This window comes from Nelumbo lutea, chromosome 5 (genome assembly GCF_056320005.1).
Source record: "Nelumbo lutea isolate HS-2025 chromosome 5, American lotus-T2T, whole genome shotgun sequence".
NCBI lineage: Eukaryota > Viridiplantae > Streptophyta > Magnoliopsida > Proteales > Nelumbonaceae > Nelumbo > Nelumbo lutea.
The window spans coordinates 29,968,892-29,995,154 of NC_142688.1; the positions used below are offsets into that span (position 1 = coordinate 29,968,892).

At 40.3% G+C, this 26,263-nt stretch overlaps 1 protein-coding gene across 5 annotated transcripts in view; it reads right to left on the minus strand.

Moving 5' to 3' along the window:
- Positions 1-26,263, minus strand: part of LOC148851375 (Eukaryotic aspartyl protease family protein) — a 60,968-nt gene continuing 34,705 nt past the window's right edge. For 2 of the 5 annotated variants that reach the window (XM_088947317.1, XM_088947318.1), the window contains exons 3-11: positions 19,119-19,257; positions 10,242-10,483; positions 9,897-10,124; positions 9,620-9,758; positions 9,459-9,526; positions 9,242-9,344; positions 7,801-7,861; positions 7,615-7,686; positions 1-493 (exon numbers count right to left, since the gene is read on the minus strand). In XM_088947317.1, coding sequence (XP_088803443.1) covers positions 249-493; positions 7,615-7,686; positions 7,801-7,861; positions 9,242-9,344; positions 9,459-9,526; positions 9,620-9,758; positions 9,897-10,124; positions 10,242-10,483; positions 19,119-19,257 — 1,297 coding nt within the window. In that variant the 3' untranslated portion in view covers positions 1-248. Of the gene's footprint in view, positions 494-1,518; positions 1,896-7,614; positions 7,687-7,800; positions 7,862-9,241; positions 9,345-9,458; positions 9,527-9,619; positions 9,759-9,896; positions 10,125-10,241; positions 10,518-19,118; positions 19,258-26,263 lie in introns of those variants that run through there. The other 3 variants (XM_088947320.1, XM_088947321.1, XM_088947319.1) reach the window with 2 other exon arrangements.

Genomic DNA, 26,263 nt, shown 5'->3' on the forward strand with positions numbered 1-26,263 from the left:
TGCACAAATAATGATTGAATTACATTCAAAAAGAAAAAAAAAAAAAAAAAAAAAACTGTAACAATGAGAACAAATATACACCCAAAACGGGGGACAGGCAGAGAGCGAGTGAGATTAAACGCCTCAGTCAATTCAATGGCCTCGTATGAAAACAAGAGTTGGAAGGAAGAAATATCAGGTATAACACAAAATTTGAAGACATTCAATTTACATGTGTAACTTAATAGATGGATATGAACTGTCCCAAATTAGACGGCAGAAACAAATAGGCATATCAGCAGTAGAAGCAGCAAGAGCAACCTCACCCTAAGACAATGAGGTATGCCAAGCAACCGTGAGGCAGCTGACTTGACGGGAGCCCTTCCAGCAACAGCTGGAGCAACTGCCTTCCCATTGGGGGTTCTCTGTTGCTCATTTGTCGGTAATGGGTTTTCAGGTCTATCATATGGAGGTGGCGTACGAGGTATACTCCTTACATCAGTGAGATCTTGACCTGCAAGAAAATTGTATCGACACTTCAGTTCCGCACAAGTATAGCAACAGGTAGGTACAGTGGCAGCGAATGGCGCAACAAAAATGAGCCTTTTTCGTCTTTTTTGTTGAGGGGACCTAGATGCTAATTTCCGGTCAAAAGGACTATATAGTGCAAGAGATTCCAACCAAAAATGAAAAATATAAAAACTATTGAGCAAAAAACATATCAAAATATGAATTGACAAGAGAAAATAGTCCATGTTTCGTGCAATACTGTTAAAATCCAATTTTATATGGCCACCTTTTTTACCAATATTTCATATGGTCCCCCTTACATGGCCACTTTTGCATGAAACTCAGCTAAATAGAAAAATAAGCGCCACTAAAGCAATATATGAAAATCAGCAAGTCTTTTGCAGTGTTTTCAACCCATCGTTGCCCCAAACTGGTTGAACCATCCAAACCACCACCCAGCCATGATTCCAGGTCCAGTTTGGCTTAAACCCAGAATTTGATCAAAGCCTATTGACTTAATCAAAAACCGCCCAACGTGGGTGGCTTAAATTGACCCTGACCCGTTCAGCCTGCTCACTGGCTCACGGTTGCACACTCAATGTAGGTGCAAACTTCTGGAGGCCATAACTTTGTTCTCGGATGTCCAATTGGGTTTTTTTTTTTATATATATTTTGGGCAACTTTTTGAGAACCTTGGGTGTTAAGGGGCCAAAGGCACCTTGCCCCAATATTTTCGCCAAAAAAAACCCTTTTTTGGCATCAAATTGCAATTTTTAGCATTTTAAAAAATAAAAAAATAATAAAAACTGAATTAAAAAATATTAATGTTCAAAGAACCGAACCAGGCATAGAACCGGAGAAGTGAGAGGTTCACGGATCAGAGGTTCAACCGGAGGTCAAACCGTGATGAGTGGCATATATATATATTACAGGTCATACAAATACTATATATACTATACTTTACAACTTTTAATATATTTAAATATGATGGATAGCAAATTCTTTAATTTTTAAAGTAAATGAGTAGGGTTTTTTATCAATAACTCAAAGATTTCATTAATAACAGAGGGAAGATAAAGAGTACAATAAAGGGGAGATAACCTCTCTTATCTCCCCTATCCAAAACAAGAAGACAAAGGAAAAATTACAAGAAAGCCCAAAATAAAGAGTCCTTAGCCACCCCCTGTTTAGCTAGCTAACCCATCAGCAAACGAGTTGGCATTTCTTTTAACCCAACTCATCTTCACCTCAATATTCTTAGTCAACCAATTGAAATTCCTCTTCTCATTGCTGTAGTTCCAAAAATTAGCTGTATCTTTTTTGAGCCAATCCACTACCAGTTAAGAGTCATCCTCTATGACCAATTTGATGATGTTCAAGCACCCTTTGAGTTCCTTCGATAACAGCTGAAATCTCAGCTCTAATAGAATCACCCACTAGGGTTCAAGTCTTGTAATTTACATTTTCTTTAAAATACGTGCACAATAAAGTAATATGTACAATAAAAAGTCATTAATTAAAACAAGAGGTAAGTTAATGGTAATTAAGCAATATATAGAAATAAGAGGTCATGGGTTCACCTCTTCTTAAACACATTTTAAAATTTCAATTGTTCAAGGACCTAGACGGTTTTATGAAACTGGGACCAATTCACCAGTTTTCTAGTTAAACCGGCCAATCAACCAGTTTTCACCAGTTTTTAACAAAAACGCTTATTGAGGTATGACCGAACCAGCCAAGGGTCATGGCTGACCCATTTCACCCATTTTTAACTAATGTGGTACAGTCTGACCCATTTGACCCAAATAGTCGAACCAGTGACCCATAACCCAAGAGGCAAAAACAGTTCAACATCCACATCGGTTTTTAAAACATTGACTCTTTTCATTGCTAGAGTCCATTCTATCAAAGAATTCTAGTATTAATACAGATGCAAAAGGCATTCTTTCTCCTTGAGAAATCCTTTAATATATTAAAATCCCCAAGGCTAGTCGATTGGGGAGCGCCTTGTCACCTAGGCGGGCACCTAGGCATCGCCTAGGCGATGGATTCTTTTATGTTGAAAACATAGATCCCAGGGTAGTTCCCTAGGTACCATAACCATATTTCCTTAACAATTATTCATAATTTTCATAAGAAACGTATAAAGTTCATATTAAAGTATAAAGTAGCAGTAGTAGTAGAAGAAGAAGTAGAAGAATATATGGACGAATAAAATGTGCTGACTAGATAAAATTTAAGTTCTTCCTTATTGGTTCAGGTTTTAAGTCTTTGAGGGTTCAATACAGCATTTAGCAATGTTTGTGTTGATTAAACCCTAATAAATAAAAAAACAATAAAAAGAAATTAGTATATAAACACCCAAATGATTATTTTAGTATAACAATGTCTATTTTATAATTATAATCTCAAAAAAAGAATGAACAAAGAAGTATTTTATAGTAGGAAGTAAAAAACTGCTTGGCAATTAGGCGAGGCGAGCCTCAAAGGCTGCTTTGTCGCTAGGCGTCACCTTGACAACTATGACTTCAACAAATAGCAAAAATGTCATTCCATAAATAATTCCTCTATCTCCTTGTAGAAACGCAGGCCAGGCAAGGACCCGACTGAAGAAGGGCAAACTCAATCAACTTCAAACAGATGAAAGAACTCACAAATAGCAGAGATTGCTGGATCCAACCTTGGATATAAATGAGACTAAAAAATAATTGAAAAGAAAAGGTGGCCTTGCTAGAGAGAGTTCCTGAACTCCTCTTCTCATAAATGCAGTTTCCTAGCTGAAGAATCTAATTTTGGTAAGGTTTCATTAATAAAGTCATTATAATCTAAAAAACTCAGTTTATATCTTTCTATCTAATTGTGAATCACGCTCACTTCCCATACAAAATGGATGGGCAGACCAATAAACACAAGTAGAGCTCACCCCTAAAAGATGTAATGTCAATTGGCTCATTTCCATGCTTACACCTCCCTTAAAACAGAAAAAAAATAAAAAAAAAAAGATTGTGTAAGTGGCAGAGAAAGGGGTGAGGGGTAGAGAATGAACAAAGCATGCAACATGATTTCAAAGATGGGCTACACCTTAGGCACATGGTACAAACCAATCATCAAATGGGGCACATTGATACCCATTGAGCACCAATTCATCTACAAAACTAATCTAGCACAGGGCAACAAGAAATAAATCTTGATAGGAAAATCACTGAATGCCAGGCTTGATAGGAGAGAAGAGTCCCTTCATTGATTCCATTAATCCATTGTAACACGTTCCTGTGAATGTAAGTAGCAGGTTGTGACCCCCATGGATTTTGAGCTAATACACATCTTTCCCCCCTGCATACTCCAGTCCATATAACATAAACGCAAGAGGAACTTTGAATCACAAAAGTTCATTCTTCTACTTCCATCCCAAATCGCAACTTCAAATAAGACACGAGAATATGCTTCTTCCATCCCAAATCCTAACACCAATTCACCAAATAAAACACAGGAATATGCTCTTTACCTAACCTAAAACACAAGCAAGTCTATAGCTTTACTCACAATGGCAACAGGGCGGGTTTGGGGTGGGGACTAGGGCCCATATTCCCACCCCCGACCCTGACTTTGAAACAAATCCCCATCCCCATCCCCAACCACGACCCCTTCCAGTGAATCAGTGATAAAAGCTACCCTCCATCCCCAATCCCTGGCAGAGACGAGTTCCCTGTGGGGACCCAAATCCTCGAAAATTTTTAATCAAAAATATTTTTTTGGAAAATAGATTTACTTAAAAAGTTAAAATAAAGGAAAATTTTAAACTATAAATAATAGAGTAAATCTCTTAAACTACACCTACTTTTCACGTAATTGACACGTGGTACCTGTATTGTTTAACTAGTCTTGCGGTACCCTTAAGTTTTCTGACAATTGTCTAACACCTCCCTTGCGCCGTTAATTTTTTGCCACACTCCATTCACATGTGACATCACGTGAATGTTAATTATTTTAAAATTCCTAAAATACCCTTATTGTTCACCCTGCTGTTAAAACACCATCACCAATGACAATTGCGGTGACCACAGAACACCACGGCCACCTCCCGGATGACGGAACACCACCATGTCAAGGGACAAGGTCTTATCTGCCATGTCAGGATCGGTCATGATTGTAGCCGGGTTGGAGTTGATGAGAATCATTTTGTATCCTTCTTCCTTGAGAGCCTTGCATGCCCGGGTGCCGGAGTAGTCGAACTCGTAGGCTTGACTGATAACAATGGGTACAACACCAAGTATCATGAATCATGATCTTCTTCAGGTCAGTCCACTTCCCTGTCGGAGACCCACTAAAGGAGCCATTCCTCGAAATCATTTCTTGCAGCCAAGTCATGCTCACAATAAACAGGGGTAAGGCGATTGCGGGCCGTCACCGTTATTGAATTCCATACCACTGTTGAATTTTCTGAATTTTCACCGAGAACGATCCCCCTTGGTTGCGGGCAGTCACCGGTATTGAATTCCATACAGTTACTCTCAATTGTAGCTTGCTGTGGAGACTGAGGTTGCAGTTTGAAACCGTTAGCAAAGCGTTGTAAGGTGCTTTCTTGGTCGAGATGGTTGCTTGCCAAAGAGACTGAGTTTTGGAAATTGAAACAAATTTGTCCTTTTTTTCTACAAGAAGACAAGAGTTGACGTTTACAGCTTCAGGTTACCACTTCAGATTCGTCCTCTTCATGTCACCGCTTCAGACAAGAGTTGTCTCTGCTTCAGGATACCACTTCAGATTCGTTCTCTTCAGTCATTGGCGTCTCCTCCGTGCCGTTCTTGTTTCTGTGGGTACTCTCAGGCACAGCAGCTCGGTCGATCAAGAACTTCTGTAATTCATCTCTCTTCAGAAAACCCCCCAAGTCCACTCCATCTCCTCTGAAAATCCTCTTGGTGCATCATTTTCAGCTTTCCCCTGCTTCTGTGGGAAGATGGCTATTCTAAGACACTAGTTCTGGTGAGAATAGTATTCCTTACTTTGTTGGATTTCTTCCCTTCAGTGTCCTCCCAACACTTTTACACACAGAAAAAGAAGAAATCTGACTCCTCACCATCTTCTCAACAATCTGACTCCTTCAGTGTCCTCCCAACACGACACCAATGCTTTTTTTACTAGATGATATGATTCCAACAGAATGATATTTTATTTATTTCATCAATTTCATTTTCGTCTGTTTTTTTCAAATTTGTCTTCTGTTTTTAATGAAAAACTATTCCTGTATAACAGGTAATGTTCTTCTTTTGAAAAACAACTTGAATTTGAGTGTCAATACATCTTAAGTGTCTACAAAAATTGCTTTCTCTTGTTGCGGAGAGATTAATCGATTCTAACAGTAATGTGGAGGTAAATAAGAGGCACCTCGTTCACTATTGATCTTGCAGCAAACTTTATCAGTAAAAAGCGTTATTAATATTGACTTCTGATACAGAACAAGGATGCTGGGTATGTTGAAAATCAGCAACAGACAATACAAGGGTAGAAGTTTTTCACGGAGAGAGAGAGAGAGAGAGGATGAATGTGAAAGCTGCTATTTGATTAAAAAATTGGTTTGGATTAGGCATATACCGGGACCGCTGCAACTTCCAACAGAAAACTTGAATAGCCCCGGTGATGGTATCAAGTAAAGCTTTGAAAAAACTTGGAAACCAGGGGTTTTTATTAGTTGGGTTTTATTTTGAAAATTTGATAAATAATAAAGGGCAAATTCAACATTTCGTTTCCTTCCGTTAGCACTTAACAACGATGACACTTGTCAGAAAATTTAAGGGTACCGCAAGACAATAGCTAAGCACAGTAAGGGTACCACATGTCAATTACGTGAACAGTAGGGGTAGTTTAAGAGATTTACCCTAAATAATATTTTAAATATATTTTGATACATATATAATATAGATAATGTTATAAATAATGTTATAATATATATTTAATGTAAACAATAATTGATATATATAATTGGGGTCGAGGCAGAGCGGGGCCGGGGACTTCAATCCCCATCCCCATTGCCGTCCCTAAACAAGGATCCCTATTAATCCCCATCACCATCCCTGACTCCATTGGGTCGGAGAGGCCGGGTACCTAGCAGGGATGAGGAAAATTGCCATCCCTACTTTACCACATAAAGGGCAGGCCCAATGCACAAGGCTTCCACCACCAATGTGCATGAATGGCAATTGGGTGGGTTTGGGGCAAGGCATCCACCCCCATTGGGGACCGAGAATCCCCAAATTTCCCCACCCCGAAATAACCACCTAAAAATACATTTAATTTCAAGATATTTTAGAAATAGAATTATGGGAATTTGGGACTATTATAAGAATTGGATTATGACAATTTGGAGGTATTTTAGAAATGGAATTATGGGATCCTAGGATTTTAGGAATTTGGGGAAAAGTTAGAGATATTTTAAAAAATAATACTAAACCTTGGGCTATTTTACTAATTTACCATCCATCGGGTTCAGGGTGGGTTCAAGGAATTATATGCAAACCCCGTCCCCGCCCCCATCCCTGGTTCAAAGCAAAAATATTTTCCCCGTCCCCATTTAAGATTGGGAAAAACCCACCCCATTCAGGGCAGGGTGGGGTGGGGCCCCAGTGCCATCCCTACCAATGCAGGGTCTCGGGAGGGACAAATGTATGCAGCCTTAACCGCATATACACAATAGTTCAAAACGGGGGCCTTATGGCACTCAAGAATCATGAGTTATGATCAACTCCTCATAAACCAATTACTGTCAGTAAAAGGGAAAAAATGATAATTTTCATTTATTATGAAGTTCAAATTTGTAAAATACACAACTCATCTTTCAACTAAGATGTTTAAATTTAAGTGGTAGCAGGTAATCTACCACTTCGTCACTAGCAGGCAAGCATCAATTATTTATCCATCAGCATATGTGACTTAAAATTCACTATTAACACCACCACAACACCTATAGAGTAAAAAAGGAGTGGGAGAGAGAACTACATGCAAATATTTACTGCCTTGCCACTCCTAGTTCTTTACAGCATATAAGATGGAGACCCTTTCTTTTGAATCAATGATAGAGACCATTTATTTTAGCTTAACGTTTTAAAAACATGTAGAAGTCTGAGTACTCACAATTGGAACGTGACCAACCAAGCTTCAAATTCTCTCTATCAAACACCAAGCGATAACCCGTCATGAAGTTCTCTGCATTAGAAGATTTTTATTCAAAAAACAGTAAAAAATAAGGGAAAAGAGGGAAATTGACAACACAGTAAAGAAAGAACATTAATGATTCCCCAGGAAGAGATTTCAACTTACGTCCTATAACCCCAAAATTTCCTTCTGTTCGTTGTATAGCTAAACAAAAACCAATAACATCCTGCACAATAAAGTCCATGTAATTTAAACAAACTTCTGATATTAAAAACCATTACACACTCAACTAAAGCTTTGGAACATTGAGAGTAATTCTATGCCCATACACTTAGGACACTGAGAAGCAATTGCTGCAATATATCACTGGAAATGTTGTGCATTGAAAACAAAGTTTATGCGGTTACACTAACATATTCAACAGATAAATATGTGAACAAATCATTGTTATCAACATCTTTTCCTTTGTCATTCCATGGTCCTAAAAATTACCTCCACTGTTCTCATTTTTCCCATCACTTTTTTGAAAAGGCAAAATATATTTTAAGGAAAATACCCTTTAGACTAGAGGTTTACTCAGGGTGTAGAGGCAAAGAAGATACTGTTGAAGTTGAAGCTTAGTTACTTTTTTCAAAGGTTGCAATTGGCACCTCCTTTTAGATACACCCAACTAGCAGTTGAAAAGGACTGAAGTTGGTGTAGGATAGATGCTTGATGGTTGGGAAGGCCCATGGAAATCATATTATAACATCAGGGAAGTTCTGCCCTCATGCACGAGTGATTTCACTCATCTGGGTCCAATAACTGTTAACTAATGCACCAGCAGACTCGCTAGAGAAGGGTTCTTTAGGGGAGAATTGTGCTGGGAGCCAAGCCAACTATGGAGGTGAAGACTATGGTCTATCACTTGAAAGAGTGCTGTGAGTTTCAATTGATGATGGGATATAGCAATATGGCATTATACTAGCAACTCAAGTTTCCTGTCATTGGTGCTTTTACCCTTGTATTCCTTTCATCGCTTAATAAATTCCTATTGATCTGTTATTAATCCAAAAGAAAAAGTGAAGTAAGAAAAATGAATATTAAAAAATACCAGAGACCAAAGAAGTTTATTCCAAACCTGTGGCTGATAAATGGAACAAACATTAAGTTTTAACTTGACTGCTTGATGGGGAGAGGGACCAAGAGGACCACCCCACCCCTCAAACATTTTTTTAAATCCCAAAAGTTAAGCAATAGTTGGGACAACTGTACATACTTGGAGCAAGGCTTAGATGATCTTGATCATGGTAAAAAACAAAAGAAAGAAGAAAATCAAAGGCATAGGACAATGAACTAAGAGATTAAAGAAACTACTGACACTTTTAGAGACAAAATCACATGGGTCCAAAGGGTAACATGTAGGAGCTTCAATTAAACTAAACTAACCATGTTACTCCCAAGTCCAGAACAAGAATCAATTAATTATAACAATTTTCTGTGTAAGCCAGTAATGTTTTCTTATTCCTTCTCAAACTTTAATGCAAAAAATATTAAGGATCAATACATCCATATGCTTTGGATTCAGCCACTTAGGTGAAGAAAGATCAATCATTAGATCATATACCTGATTGGCATAAATGAATATAGTGGGATTGTGGACCACAAAGCTGTTGTTTGGAGCAAACATGAGAATCACAGCAGGAATTTTGAGCAAACCCTGTGAAGTGCTATCACAAGAACAGCTAACAATCAGAAAAAGAATATGGAAGAAAATAGCAGACAATCAGAACCAGGATATTGAAGAAAGATTGAAAAATTCTACACCTAAGTCACAAATGTACCTGGGCTCATAGCAGTAGTCCAAGAGGGAGCCTTTATATGACCTTGTTGCATTAACTTGCCTGTCAAACTATTATCAGGAGAAGTAACCATTTTAAGATATAAAGGAAAAAAATAGAAAGAAAAAAAAAAAAGCACAGTAAGAGTTTAAGGCAAAAATAACCTCAGTGACGACTTTTTGATAAACCTCATCTGGGAGAAATGTGAAGGATGACCCACTATCAATCTGTGCTTGGAAGCCTGTTTGGTGGAGACAAGAGTTTCCAATACAACAACCTTCGATTCCAACAATGTATGTAATACTGAACCAAATCACCCACTAATTACCGAAAACACAAAGATATAACAGTACCCAAGAGCCCAAAGACTAGCTAAGGTAGACAAAAAAGGGAAAACCAACAATCCACAAAAAGAAAGTTTCTAAATGAAATTAGACATACTATTTTCCTTCCAGTGGCAAGAAGGGAGTAGACTGTTGTGTAGCAAAACCTTGGTCACCAAAGAAAATTCTCCCTGAATCATCATCGCCAAAACAAATTGAGAAAGAATTCCGAATTAATCCAGTTTTTGCAATGAAACTTGGAACGGATATGTCTCCAAGTCCCAAACCCATAACACCATCAGGAGCTATTCCATCCAGACAACGACCACTCTGTTTCCTACCACAACTGCATTAAAAACAAATAAGAATCCCCATAAAATTGGGGATGAGTACTTAAGATCATTGCCAAGGTTATCAATAGCAAGACAGAACTTGAATAATGGAAGATAGCAACAGAACACACCCCATAATTACTGGAACCTGCACCACATTTTGGGACATATGGTCACTGCTTGACGCCAAGTGTAATGTGTCCTGAACCAGCAATCCAGAGCTTGATGTATTTTCTGAATAGTAGTTAACAATGTATGGGCAGGGTTGTTTGGGACTTTTGCAGTTCAGACCCAATTCACACAACTCATGGCTGCAATTCACATGCTTGCTGGTGCTTGATCCAGATGGATTATACTCACTAAGATCTTTATCCTGCATAATAGATGCCCCAAATACCAGGGAGCACCTGCCAATCAATCATTTGGAATAAGTGCTAAACCTGTTACCAAGTCTTAGGAGAAAAACTACAGCATGTCATTCAAATAAATGAATTAGTAAGTTAGCTATGTCAAGTGTGTACTCTGAAAGAAGAAATTAAAATAAAACCTGAAAGAGCACTTGGATATGCCTTTTGGAATCATCTTTCATGCTTTCCAATACAAATTGCATTTTCATTGACGAGAATGTTTTTGGAAAGTGAGAATAAATAAAATATAAAAGCAAGAGCAAGTTACAATATTCATATGCATTTTCTTTGGTTGGTGCTATAAAAATGTATCCAGTATATAAAGACAAAAAGACTGACAAAATGTGATCTGACAGCACCTGTCATTTTATATCCATTCCAAGTGTTCTATGTCAATCAATGAATTGGCTTGTTTAAAGTTACTACTCTAAATATCCATATGCATTACAAAATGTGATTTGGACCAGCATTCTCAACCAGTGTTAAATGGACATGGATGTGAGAATTGGAAGCTGATCCATGTCCAAGAGTCTGATTTAGCAAGATGAAAAACATGGACTCATGGGCATGCCTATGGAAAAGTATATAGCATTAAAATAGTTCATCATTTTAGAATTTTAACATTGCATACCTACAAAATAGAGAATCTAATATTTTGTCCTTGATACCAAGTAACATTTGATATAAAAAAAAAGGAAATGTTCCATAGAAATGTCCTCAAGATTCCACGGAGTTCTGGACTCCAATGAGTGTACAAAACTGACATGTTGCCCATTTGGAAGAGTTAATACAACATATCCACAACATAAACCTGATCTGATCCAGATCATTCCGGCACTTCAAAGAAGTCAAGGAATCAGCCAGTTCCTTTTCAGGTCATCATATCAGAAATTACCCAGCCTGCTCTGATACCAAGTAGAAGATCAAGACGGTAATCAGTCTTGAATCCTAATAGGTTTTAGGTTCGCAAAACAGAAGAAAAAGAGGGAGAAAGGAGAAAGAATAGAAGAGAAACAAGATAACACAAGTTGTTGAAAGAAAGGACAGATTCTTACAGATCTGCCGCCGCCACTCTCTTAATATTTATAGGTTATGTTTATTACATAATGGAAAGGACACATCTGCCCTTGGTATTTACATAATAAATAAAGTAAATAAAAGCTGAAATAAATAACAACTGATATAATAAACTGACTCAAATTGACACTACTATAACTGAAACAAATAACTACATTGCTGTCCTACGAACACAGTGGGGACAACTGCAGTGGAGCCCACATCAGTGTTCTCTACACCCCCCCTCAAGTTGGGAGTAGATATCTATCATGCCCAACTTGGATAGGTCTGTCTCTAACTTCTTACTTGGTACAGCCTTGGTGAGGATATCCGCGAGCTGCATATTAGATGTGATGTACGGAAGACACACTTCTTGTGATGTGACCCTTTCTCGCACAAAATGTCGATCAACTTCGATATGTTTAGTTCTGTCATGCTGCATTGGGTTGTGGGCTATATTAATAGCTGCCTGATTATCACAATACAGCATTAAGGGCTTTTCATAGTCAATACCCAACTCTTCAAATGGTGACCTCAGCCATAAGATTTCAGCCACTCCATTAGCCATTGACCTGTATTCCGCTTCAGCACTGGATCGGAAAACAACACTCTGCTTCTTACACCTCCAAGAGACAAAGTTACCTCCCACCAGGGCACAATATCCAAAGGTAGACCGTCTATCATCAACACTTCCAGCCCAATCGGCATCTGTATAGACTTCCACCCTCATGTGATTATTGTTCTTGAGCAATATACCTCTACCCGGGCATCTCTTCAAGTATGCTAATATTCTCTCTACCGCAAGAAGATGTGAAGTTCTAGGGGAGTGCATGTACTGGCCACAACACTAACTGCATAGCAGATATCCAGCCGAGTGAGGCAGAGATATAGAAGCTTTCCAACCAACCGTTGGAACATAACTTTGTCTTCAAGAGGCTCCCCACCCTCTGCACTAATCTTGTGATTTTGTTCGATGGGTGTATCAGTCAGCTTAACACCCAACTTTCCAGTTTCCGCCAACAGATCTAGAACATATTTTCTCTGAGAGATAAAAATCCCCTGCTTGGATCTAGCAACCTCAATACCCAAAAAATACCGTAGTGCACCAAGATCTTTCACCTCAAACTCTTGATGAATGAGTTGTTTGAGGGACTCAATCTCATGACTGTCATTTCCTGTCACCACAATATCATCAACATATACTACTAGTAGTGTCAGAGAGGACTCCACCCTTTTGATGAATAGTGTATGATCTGACAGGGCCTGTACATAACTAAACCTTCCAAGGGCTAATCTGAACCTATCAAACCAGGCTCTAGGTGACTGTTTCAAACCATACAATGCCTTGTTCAATCGGCAAACCTTCTTACCTGTCTCTGTATCATAGAATCCAGGAGGCAACTGCATGTAAACCCTTCTTGTAAATCTCCATTCAGAAAGGCATTTTTAACATCCATTTGAAACAGGGGCCAAGAATGATTTGCTGCAAGGGATAACAAAACTCGAATGGTGGTCATCTTGGCCACTGGGGCAAAGGTCTCCAAGTAGTCTATACCATAAGTCTGAGTGAACCCCTTTGCAACCAGCCGGGCTTTGTACCTTTCAATAGAGCCATCAGCGTTATGCTTCACAGTGAACACCCACCTGCATCCCACCGGTTTCTTTCCTTTTGATGGGTCAACCAGTGTCCAAGTATTATTCTTCAACAGGGCATCCATTTCGACTTGCATTGCATCTTTGCAATCTGGAACTGATAAGGCTTCTTGCACTGTTCTTGGAATAGGGACATCTGCAATGGAAGTGAGATAGGACCGTAAGATGGTGATAGACGATCATAGGATAAGAACTGTGAGATGTTGTGAGCTGTAGAAGTGGTGCAATGTCGTTTCCCTTTGCGAATGGCAATAGGGAGATCAAGGTCATCCACAGGAGGGGAAGTGGCAACAGTGAGAGGTATCTCAATAGGCTCTGGATCTAGAGCCGCTGAAGGAACTGGAGCTGGTCGGGACTGCCGAGGATTAGGATCAACCTACCTACATCGCCTGTGATAGACTCTCAACTCCGTCTCCCTCTGACCACCCTCACCACTACAACCTTCATTATCCAGTGGAATAGGTAAAGGAACAGCCCCACTTCCACTCTCACTACTCTCCCCCTAAGGAGAAACCCTATGATAATAGGGTGTCTCCTCAAAGAAGGTGACATCCATGGAGACAAACCGTTTCCCTGAAACTGGACCATAGCAGCAATAACCCTTTTGAATTTGTGCATAACCAAGGAAAATGCATTTGGAGGCCTTAGGTTCAAACTTGGAATGATGAGAACCGAGAAACTAAACGAAACAGGTACAACCAAAGGTTTTAAGGGGAACAACGAACAACTCGTCTAGGAATAGAAGGGAAAAGGGGGTTCTCATATCAAGGACCCGGGAAGGAACTCGATTAATGAGATAAATTGCCGTGAGGATCGCATCACCCCAGAAACGAATAGGTACATTGGAGGTAAACATAAAGCTTCTAACCACCTCCAAAATATGCCTATTCATCCTTTCGGCAATGTCGTTCTGCTGTGGTGTATAAGGGCAAGTGCTCTGGTGAATAACTCCATGGCTAAGAAGATAGGAGGTCAATGGCTAAGCAAAGTATTCCTTTGCAATATCAGATCTAAGGACATCGATTTTGGTCCTAAACTGAGTGAGAACCATCTAATGGAAGTTTTGGGTCAGAGCAGGAACCTCATCCCGAGAACGCATAAGATAGACCCAAGAAAACCGGGTATGGTCATCAACAAACAGTAGAAAATATCTGTACCCACCCATAGAAGAGATATGATATGGGCCCCAAACATCAGTATGCACAATATCAAAAGAAGAATTACTCCTTTTATTACTTAAAGAATAAGAGGTTCTACAATGTTTGGCAAACTCACAACTCTCACACCTCAACTTTGATAACTCAACAGACTCAAAAAAAGCAAGAAACAAACTCTTCAAAGACTTAAAAGATAAATGACCTAATCGGTTATGCCAAAGCATAACCGAACTCAAAAACTGGGAAACAAAAGACTTCTTATCAACTGACTCCTCCCGACGAGAACTCTCTCCAAGCAGATAGATACCGTTCGTCTCACGGCCAGTCTCAATCACCTTCCTCGTCTCCGAATCCTAAAAAATACATCGGTCAGGGAAAAATGTTACTAAACAATTCATGTGTTTGGTAATACTATTAACTGAAAGCAGGTTAGTATCAAGCTTAGGAACATGCAAGACAAAAGATAAAGAGATAGTATCCGATAGCTTGATGTCCCCCTTGCTCGAAATGGGAACAAGAGAGCCATTAGCAATGGGTACTCTATCTCGACCAGAGGACAAGTGATAAGTGAACAAAGATGGCAAGCTAGTCATATGGTCAGATGCACCTGAATCTATTACCCAGTAGTGATTAGTATTACCTGGAGCTGAAGCATGGCAAGATGAGGCTCGAGTACCTGAATGTGCAAATGCAGATGTGGCAGGAGCTGATGGTGACTGAGATGGCTGAGCTGAATTCCCAACTTCCTTTTCCAACTGTATGAGGGCAGCCCGAAAAGCAGCTAAAGTCTCTAGGGATGTGCCTGATGATGATGTTGAATCAGTGTTCACTGCCATATGAGCATTACCCTTCTTATTTCTTAGTTTTGCTGGGACCAAATGAGGATGTAGCTTCCAACAAGTATCTTTTGTGTGCTTGGGTTTCTTGCAATGTTCACATACCAGATCCCGTTTATCTTCCTTCTTCCGGTCCCTTTCTGAGTCACCCCCTGGCTTGGGTTTAATAGCTGTCAAGGCTGGGAAAGAGGGTTGAGGCTGCATCATGACTTTCCTCCTGGTCTCTTCACTATGCACCAGGGAGTATGCTTGAGAGAGGGTCACACTATCTCTTGTCAATAACTGTTGTCGCACAATGTCATCTTCTGAATTCAAACCAGCTAGAAACTCAAATACCCTATTTGTCTCGACTTGCTTTCTGTGAGTCTGTGCATCTTTGGGACTCTCCCACTCAAGGGTCTCTAGATGGTCAATTTCATATTCTGACTTCAGTTCATAGGCTCTGACAACATTAAGGGTTGGGAATAGGTTTCTTTCACAACATCCCATATCTCTTTGGCTGTCTTTGCCCACAAATAATTTCGGCTGATATGTGGCTGCATAGAATTACACAGCCATTCCATAACTAAATAGTTCTCTTGAACCCACTTGGTGTATGTTGGGTCCTCCTTGGAAGGTTCTTTCACATCTCCCAAGAGGTAACCCAGATTTCCCCTTCCTCCAATAGCCATCATGGCTGATTGCGCCCACTCCAAATAATTTGACCCATCAAATCTCATAGTTGTAATCTAAAACCCGGTTTCAGATACACCACCATAACTGTGGTTTCCAAAACTACTTTCTCCCTGACCCTTAAACTCCATCTTTGATCAAAATTCAGTGGTACAAACTGTTAGAGCAACTATACCAGAAAACTGAGTCAAACAAGCAAGTCTGGAATCTGATCCGAAACCAACACAAAACTGATCTGATCTGAAATCTGATCTGATCCGATCTGAAACCAACCCAAATCTGATCTGAAATCAATCGCCTATCACAGTATATGCAAGAAATCAACTCAAATCTGATCTGAAATCAATCGCCATGCACAGTACCAGGCAACCTATCAATCTGAGATGCTATTTTCTGAAATCACTACTATGGGGCCCACTGCTGCGAGAGCAAAATTAGGGTTTCACTGTAGATCTGAAGTAAGTGCTTAGCTGCACTCTCCAAGCAGTCCGCACAAGTGGGACTTGTCGTAGGGCAATATGAAACCCTAAAAACTAATCACCTTTGAAGAGGGGGGTTCGACCCAACAGTCAAACCCTAGAAACAAACTTAAACACAGTTCGGCAAGCCAAACCCTAGAACAGACTTGAACACAGTTCGGCCCCTCTTTCTAGATAGGTCCAACCTATCTCGACTGATTGCAGTCTCTAAAACTCAGTAAAAAAAAAACTTACTTGTGTACTTCGGTTTACTGTTTTCTAGGGTTACCTGAACCCTAACCTTTGCTACCTCTTCCTGATTACCAACTCTCTGCAAGCCGCGGCAAGTCTTCAATTTGCGAACCTCTCCTGGTAATCTCCAAGATTCAGCCACCGAAAAACTTCTTCAAAGCTTCCAGCCCTAGCTAGTCCTCATGTGGTCGGCTGGACTAGACACACATGAGAAGCCCTAGATAGGCTCTGATACCAAGTAGAAGATCAAGACTGTAATCAGTCTTGAATCCTAATAGGTTTTAGGTTTGCAAAACAGAAGAAAAAGAGGGAGAAAGGAGAGAGAATAGAAGAGAAACAAGATAACACAAGTTGTTGAAAGAAAGGACAGATTCTTACAGATCTGCCGCCGCCACTCTCTTAATATTTATAGGTTATGTTTAGTACATAATGGAAAGGACACATCTGCCCTTGGTACTTACATAATAAATAAAGTAAATAAAAGCTGAAATAAATAACAATTGGATTAATAAACTGACTCAAACTGACACTACTATAACTGAAACAAATAACTACACTGCTGTCCTACGAACACAGTGAGGACCACTGCAGTGGGGCCCACATCAGTGTTCTCTACAGTTACTAAAGAATTAACAAAACATACTCAGTATGTTGCAGCATGCAAGTCTCAATTCTGAACTTCATTAATAAATTGAACAGGCAGGGGTCTTGGGAGGGGTAAAATGGATATGGTCCAAACCTTTGGCATATTTTTGCACAAAGTGGCCACTCTCAGACTAAAGCATGCTCTTACACTCACCAGCCTGAGATTTTACCATTACACCAAGCACCGGCCTCTAGTTCTGTTCAGTGCCATATCGATTGTTAATTTTGAACCTCTAAATCATTTCTTACTAGTTCAAATCATGTATCATTTTGGTATGTCCCTAGCTCTACTAGCCCCTTCAATGTGTAACAGAATAATTCTTCTTACCATAGTTTTCAAGGCAACAAGGCAAGGCTAGGCACTAGGGTGCACCTTGTAACCTAGGTGCCTAGGTAATGGTTTTCTATAAAATAAAGACCTGGAATCCTAGGGTAATTCCCTAGGTTCTAAAGCAAGCATCTTTCACTAGTAAGTAGAAATATCATATTAAAACATAGAAAATCAGCATATATTTTTCATTGGTAACAGGTAATTATATTGATTTGATAAAAGAATTGGATATGTTTACAAGAACAATACAGTGCCAAGCACCTCAAATCACCCTTAGTGGTGACTTGTCCACCAAAGTGCTTGAAATCATGTTATAATTAGGACCCATCATATAAAATCAACATATTCATGAGAAGGAAAGGAAGAAAGAAAAAGAAAATTAAGAAAATATATGGGGCCCTGTTTTTTGTCCTAGTAAAAGAAAAAGAAAAGGATGGAAGAAAAAGAAAAAGAACAAAGAACAAAAGAAAAAGAAGAATGTATAGATTGGACAAATTCTAAGTTGTTCCTTCCCTATTGGTTCAGGTTTTGGTGTCTTAAAGGGTTCAAGACAACATACACCACCATGTGTGTTGGTTGAACCCTAACAAACAAGAAAATAACAAAAAGAAACTAGTATTTAAACCCACAAAATGAATAATTTAGTGTATGGTCTATTTACTATTATAATCTCAAAAAATAAAAATAATATATATATAATTTTTTTATAGTGCCATATAGAAAATAGCTAAGCACTTAACTGAGGCAACCCTCCATGGGCACCTTGCATCTAGCCACCACCTTGACAACTATGCTTCTTATTGGTGCTTGGTGTTCTCTTCACTTGACCAAATCATCTTAGTCTACTTTCCCTCATTTTATCACCCTTTTGGAGTTACTCCTGTGTTCCTTCAAATAATTTCATTTGACCCTGTCTTTTCTAGTTTTCCCACTCATCCTTCAAATAAGACAGCAGAAACATGCCACTTGTCTAATTTATCTCCAGGGAGGGGAAGATAAAGACAAATTTGATGGTTGCTGCGGTAAACACTGAGATGATTATGGAAATATTCCACCAAGTTATTCAAGAACAGCTAGGGAAGGAATATCAACAAGTATGAAAGTAATTTCCCTAATTCAGGCACTAGAGCTAAGTTCTTTCATCAGAGTGAAATGGACTGCCAATGAAAAAGGACTGTCAAGTGGTGATTAGATAGCTTTCCTCAGGTACAGAAGGTCTCTGATCTCTCAAATACTTTCATAGAGTGGCCAAGGCACTCAGAGCTAATCTGAACTTGTTCAAATGAATTTCAAAAGTGGCAAATAACCCAGCAGATACTCTAGACAGACAAAGGGTAACAAGGATTGTGGTTGCCTGGGGACAGCCAAGGGGGTAGAGAATCCCTGCTTAACATTGATAATCAAATTAATGAATAAATATATAAGCAACAAATATAAAGATCATATAATAAAGAATCAGATAGCATCCAAAGGCAGAGAGGCAAAACCCCATGTGTTATATGGATTAATTAGAACAAACAGTAGATTATAGACAAACATACCAAACCATTATAATAACTAGCATGGAATGGAGCACATTGTATGCAATCACATGGAACCCAAAGAAGATCACTCCCAGTGTCCAATGCCACCATAAAGGAAATATTGGGCGTCCCAATATCAATCCATGTGTAATGTAACCTGCAGATTGGTTAAGACAAATGCACAAGATATAGTTAACAATGGTAGCTTACTTAAAACCATAAAACAGTATGAATAAAAGGGTTACTTGTATTAAAAAAAAAAAAAAGCAATAAAAATTAAGGGTTATAGTGCAGGGAATATAAAGCCATAAACTGCTATGTAACAACAAAGAACACAACCGACATGTTATTTTGCATATAATATCTGTAGATTTCGACCATACTGGCAGAAACAAAATGCCAGAAGTTTCAGCTATCAAGTATAGTGCAAATTGACAAATATATATTCATATCCAAAAACGCAAATAATATTTAGTAAGGCCCCTGATGTAACCGTTTCTGGTCACGTACCAATTTTTTGTGATGTATCAATTTTTTTTGGCTAAGTACCTCGTCATTTGACCTAGTGGTGAAGTGCCTAGTGGTGAACTACCTGGTGGTGAGCTACTTGGTGACGAACTCCCTGGTGGTGAGCTACTTGGTGGCGAGCTACCTGGTGATGAGCTACTTGGTGACGAGCTCCCTGGTGGTGAGCTGCCTGGTGACGAGCTCCCTGGTGGTGAGCTACCTGGTGACGAGCTACTTGGTGACGAGCTCCCTGGTGGTGAGCTACCTGGTGGCGAGCTACCTGGTGACGAGCTATTTGGTGACGAGCTCCCTGGTGGTGAGCTGCCTGGCGACGAGCTCCTTGGTGGTGAGCTACCAGGTGACGAGCTACTTGGTGACGAGCTCCCTAGTGGTGAGCTGCCTGGTGACGAGCTCCCTGGTGGTGAGCTACCTGGTGACGAGCTCCCTACTCCTAGGCGGCCTATGACTCAGAGAATGGTGGAGCTCCCTGGTGCAGCGCAACCCGACTACCCTCTGCATGAGGTGATCTTCTCTCCTTTGTAGGCAATGGGAGCTGAGGGACCTGTGAGAACTGAATCAGAGGACTCGAGGGCATTTTCCGGCAAAACTCTCTGACACTTAAGTTAGCACTCTGATTGTAGAGAGATTGAAGATGATATTGGAGAGAGAGAGCTAGAGAGTAGGGATTACCTCCATTTTTTCCATTCTCTCCCCTTTGTCTTTGGGGGTCGAAGTCCTTATATAGTGGTGTCCTGTCAAATCAGGCATAACAGCCTCTGTCAAGTCAAGCGTAACCGCCTCTGTCTCTCTGCCACAGCCGCTACTGCCAGAGCTGAAGTGGCGGGTGTAGGCGGCTACTGCAGAGTACGGCTCTACCAGTCAAGGGACAGCTCTCAGGACTGGCAGGCACGACACCGCCTAGCGAGAGACGTGGGCGCAGGTCTTCGGATTTGTCAGGCAGGAGATCTTCCTGCGATACACCGAGCTGCCCCTAAGTGTCGATCTACCTATGTCGAGCTACCCCTAAGTGGCGAGCTCTTCGTAAGACGCCAGGCTGCCTTCGGAGTGGCCAGCTCCCTGTGGCGAGCTGCCTATGCCGAGCTACTTGTGGCGAGCTCTGTCGAGCTGCTTGTGGCGAGCTCTGTCGAGCTACTTGTGGCGAGCCATGCTGAGTTGTCTGTAAGTGGCAAGCTGTGGCAAGATCTGCCAAGCTACCCGAGCTTCCCGAGCTGCCCAGTTGTCAAGAGGTTGCACTTGGTTTGCATGAGGTGCCAAGTGTCACAATTTCACTAGAGGGCCAAATCCGCCCTCATCAGCCCCGTTTGGCATTGCTCCACAGGAATGTTTCTCGCGTTCCCAATATTCCCACAAAACAAGAAGACATCTGGTTCAAAAACCATAACAATCTATTCCTGTTCCGAAACCAAGCTCCAAAACCGCATTCTAGAGAAATGACGAAATAACACCAAATGAGAAACACGGTACTCCCACAACGTCATTTCAAGTTAATGAATACGCATGACAATGTCTTCACGTGTAACCAGAGGTGTTGTGTCAAAGCATCAGTCAAGTGTTTCATTTGTCGGTTTGCCCTCTATCAATCTACTGTTGAATGATCAGGGACTATCACAAAAAGCGTAAGTTTGGCTTTCTAAAGACCTAGCTTGTTCGAACGATCATCTTTTTCCAGCCCTAACTTGTTTGTCGCAAGACGCACACTAGAGAGAGCTTCTTTTCAACTCCCTGTTCTTCTCCGGCAGCGATCACCAGGTACGATTGTCACCACCTCCCCAAATAGAGAAGGGGAGGGGATTAAGAAATCTAAAATTGGTTTACCCTTGAAAGAAGAGAGAGCATACAACGAAGGAAAGGAGACCTTCAGAGGCACCTCCCCTACCCACAAATCTTCCCAAAACCTGATTTTGTTCCCTGAGTTGAGATCATACCTGATATGAGTGAGGAAACTTGGAATATGCTTTTGGATTGATTTCCATGGTGATACACTAGAAGCTCTGCTAGAGGTTTCAGCACCCCACCCATTCTCTGAGAGTCCATGAATGCTGGCTATCACCCTATGCCATAGTCTATCTACCTCCAGAAGAAATTTCCACAACCACTTTCCTAAAAGGGCCAAGTTTTTCTCCTTCAACTTCCCTAAACCCAGTCCTTCACTTTCTTTCCTCTTGCACACTACTTCCCATCTAATTAGATTATCTCTCTTGGTCTCTCCTGGTTCCCACAGAAAATTTCTCATTATTTTTTCTAATTTTTTAACAATAACCATAGGCATGCCGAACGCCAATAAATAATACACAAGGAGATTTGCTAAAATAGACTTGATAAGAGTGATCCTCCCTCCCAGAGAAATGTAATTCCTTTTCCACCCGGCAAGCTTCCTTTCAAATGTCTCCACTACTGGGGCCAAAGAGTCAACAGATCTAGGGTTTGCACCTAGTGGGGGTCCTAAATAATTCAAAGGACAATCACTTGTTAAACATCCCATTTCCTCTACCCACCTCTCAATCACTCCTTGCTCTTAAGTTAACCCCAACCACCACACTTTTGTTGAGATTAATCCTCAAATTTGTCACTTTCTCAAACAAGTTGACTAACCTCCTTAGGTTACTAGCACCTTCATCTCACTCATTCTCACAAAAAATTATTATATCATCTGCAAACTGTAGGTGTGTTACCACTACCCTATCCTTCCCCACTTTCCATCCTATTATTAAACCCTTATTTTATCAGCAACACAATTTATTTATTGATTAGAATAAAAAAGCATATACAACAAGAAGTTGTGGGCAGAAGGATAAGCCCGAGAGAAGAAAACCACAAATTACAAAACTTATTAAACCCATTTCATCTGCTTTCAAAATCATTCTACCAAAAGCCTTTACTATGATAGTGAAGAGAAACGGAGATAATGGTTCACCTTGTCTAACTCGTCTCAAGGCACCAAAAACACCTTTAACCAGCCCATTCACTAGCACTGAGAAATGACAAGTTTGTAGACACCCCTTCACCCACTTGCACTACCTCTCACCAAACCCACATCTCCTCATGGTCCCAATTAAAAATCCCCAGTCTACCAAATCATAAGCTTTCTCTAAATCCAATTTCCACACTATGCCCTTTCTCCCTGAACCTCTAAAGTCTTCCACACACTCATTAGCTATAAATAGCTAATCTGTAATCTCTCTTTTGAATAAAGGCCCCTTGATGTTGAGATAAGAGTGTTGGAAGAACCTTTTTCACCAGACAAGACACAACCTTTGATAAAATCTTTTATTGACTTGTCACCAAACTGATTGATCTAAAATCCTTAGGGTGACAAGCACCAAGCTGCTTAGGGACCAAGGTTATGAAAGTAGCATTTACCCCTATTGATAAAACCCCTATGATAAAACTCCTCAAAAACTTTCATTAAATTTTCTTTAATTCACTCCCAACAGTCCTGGTAAAAAGGCCATAGTGAATCCATCCAGTCTAGGTGCCTTTGATCTATCAAAGGAAAAAAACTGCTTCCTTTACTTCTTCCTCCTCAAAATGCTTCTCCAAGTCCCTACTTAAGTTAGCATCCAAAGCTGGCCACTCCAACCCATCCATCTCCCATCTTCAAAAAATAGGCTTTCTGTAAATTGATCTGAACTGATCTTCCAATGCTTTCACAATATCCAGTAGATGTGTCACAACTCCATCCTCTAGTTCCAAAAAAGAAATGAAATTCTTCCTTCTCCCGTTTGCCATCCAATGGAAATATTTGTGTTTCCATCACCCTCCTTGATCCATTTGACTCTAGATTTCTGCTTCCAAGCTACTCCCTCTCTCATCAAGGTGGTTTCCAGCTCTCTTATTAACCTCCTTTCCTCTCTTTCCCCCTACTAACAGCCCCTGCCCCTCTTCTTTTATCAATAACAGAAAACTTTCATTAATTAATATAAAGAAGATTAAAATACAAGGGTGGGGGGAGGTAAACCCTCTTACCACCCCCCTCAACAATAAAATTACATAGTAGCCCAAAACAATTGGCTTCTTCCCACCCCCTGTTTGGCCAAAGCATCTACAAATGAATTAGCACATCTTTTGAGTTTTGACCCACCAGACACGCACATCCATTCCTTGGGTCAGCCACTTAAAATGCCTTTTTTCATTAATGTATGCCCATAACCCATCGTTTGCCTTCTCTATCCAGCCAATTACCACTTGTGACTCACCTTCTATAATCAACTTATTTATATTCAACTCCTTAGCCCTTTTTACCCCCTCCAGGATGGCCAAAATTTCTGCCCTCAAGGAATCTCTAACTCCAATTGGTCCCGAAAAAAGAGCTATAACTAAACCTGCCTTTGTTCTAAACATACCACCAACCCCTGATGGCCCTGGGTTTCCTTCACTGCTCCCATCAAAGTTGAGTTTGATAAAGCCTTCCATCGGAGGGAGCCACATCGAATGGACATTGATTCTGCTAGCAGCCAAGACTGCTATTTCCTGCCAATTATTCATGATGGTCTCTATTGAAGCATCCTAAAAAATATTCATTGTTTTTACCCATTGTGCTACCCCCATGAAGATTTCTATAATTGTGTCCCTGCTACTTTCCTTTTCAACAAATATCCTGGTTCCTTTCCTCCCAAATTGTCCAACAAACTGCTGCCTTAGTGCATTTCTACAAGATTTTTCCCCTCTTTTTGATCCGGCTACCAACTGCATAGGTGAAAAGGCTACGAATGCTTGAAGGAGGAGTCCACCTGGACCCAAATAAAGAGAGAAACCACTCCCAAATAGAAGAAATAAAAGGGCAGGATATAAGTAAATGAAAGCAATACTCACCGTCAGCTTTACAAAGGGTACACCAGTGCGGGGACAAGCACCAAAAAGGCTTCTTTTTTTGAAGATGATCGCAGGTATTAATTCTTTCCAAAGCTATTTCCCAACAAAGAGCTCCGACCCTAGGTGGGAACAGACTTCCCCACACCTCCTTAGAAGGGAAGGGAAAGGCGGAAGAAACAGAAGAAAGGGCCAGGGCATTGAAAAAAGGAGGCACAACTGAAAGAACCAGAAGAAGAAAGGGTCCAAATTCGGGAATCTCCCCTTGATGGATCTAAGAAAACCTTTTGAAGTAGCTGAATTAGGGACCTCGTCTAAGACCCAAATCCCAATTAATTTGATTTCCTGGGCCAACGAAAGAAACTAAAGATGAGGCAATTAAGTTTTTGTACCTAGAAAGGGTGAATAGGGAAGGAAATTGATCATTAAGATATGCCTCCCCCACCCACACATGCTCCCAAAACCTTACCATATTTCCAAAACACAAAGTATACCTGACAAAGGGTAGAAAACAAGGAAGAATGGAATGGATGGCTTTCCAAGGTGCATTTGCTGAAGTTCTAACCAAAATTCCAACATCCCAACCATCTGTCGTCAACTCATGAATGCTCTTGATCACTTTTATACACAGCTTGTCTTGATCCACTGGAAATCTCCATAACCACTTACCCAGCAAAGTTGTATTCCTCTTCTAAAATGCTCCCAATTCCTAGACCCCCTAACTTCTTACTTCTAATCACCATTTCCCACCTCACCCTATGATCCATCCTTTCCTCTCTTGGTTCCCATAAAAATCCCCCATTATCCTCTCTATCCTTCTACAAATCCCCACAGGCATCCTAAAGACTGAAAGGAAATAAACTGGCAAATTTGCTAATGTTGATTTAATCAGAGCTATTCTTCCACCCATAGATAGATAATTCCTTTTCCAGGAAGCAAGCCCTTTTGAAAATCTATCCACCATCGGGTTCCAAAAATTCACACTTCTAGGGTTGCCTCCCAAAGGTAAACCCAAATAAGTCATAGGCCACTAACATACCTCACACCCCAATAGTGATGCACATTCAATTACTTCTTCACCTTCCATGTTGATACCTGCTACACAAGTCTTATTAAAGTTAACCTTCAGATTTGTCATTTTCTCAAATACTTCTATCACCTCCTTCATATTTCTCACCCAAATTAAATCACCTCCCTCACAAAACAGAACAGTATCATCGGCAAACTGCAAGTGAATGATAGGTACTCTTTCTCTTCCCACTCTCCATCCTCTCACTAAACCCCTCAAATCTGCTCTTTGAAAAAGAATCCCTAACACTTCTACTACTAGAGTGAACAAGAACGGAGACAAAGGGTCCCCCTATCGAATGCCTCTGATGGCTGGAAAATGGTCAACCACTATGCCATTAACCAAAAGTGAGTAATGATAAGTACTAATGCAACCCTTAATCCACTTGCACCACCCATCTCCAAAACCAAAATTCCTTATAACTTCCACTAAGAAATCCCAGCCAACAAATCATAAGCCTTCTCTAAATCGAACTTGCAAATCAGGCCCTTCTTTCCAGATCTCTTAAAATCATCCACACTCTCATTGGCAATAAGGAATTGGTCCAAGATCTGCCTATCCTGTACAAAGGCCCCTTGATTTAAGGAGAGAATAGAGGGAAGCACTGATCAAATTCTTCTTGATAGCACCTTGCCATAGATTTTGTAAAAACTGTGTACAAGATTGATGAGCCTAAAGTCCTTAGGTTGAATTGCTCCTGCTTTCTTCGGGATCAAAGCGATGAAGATAGAATTTAATCCTAGATTAATTACTCCTC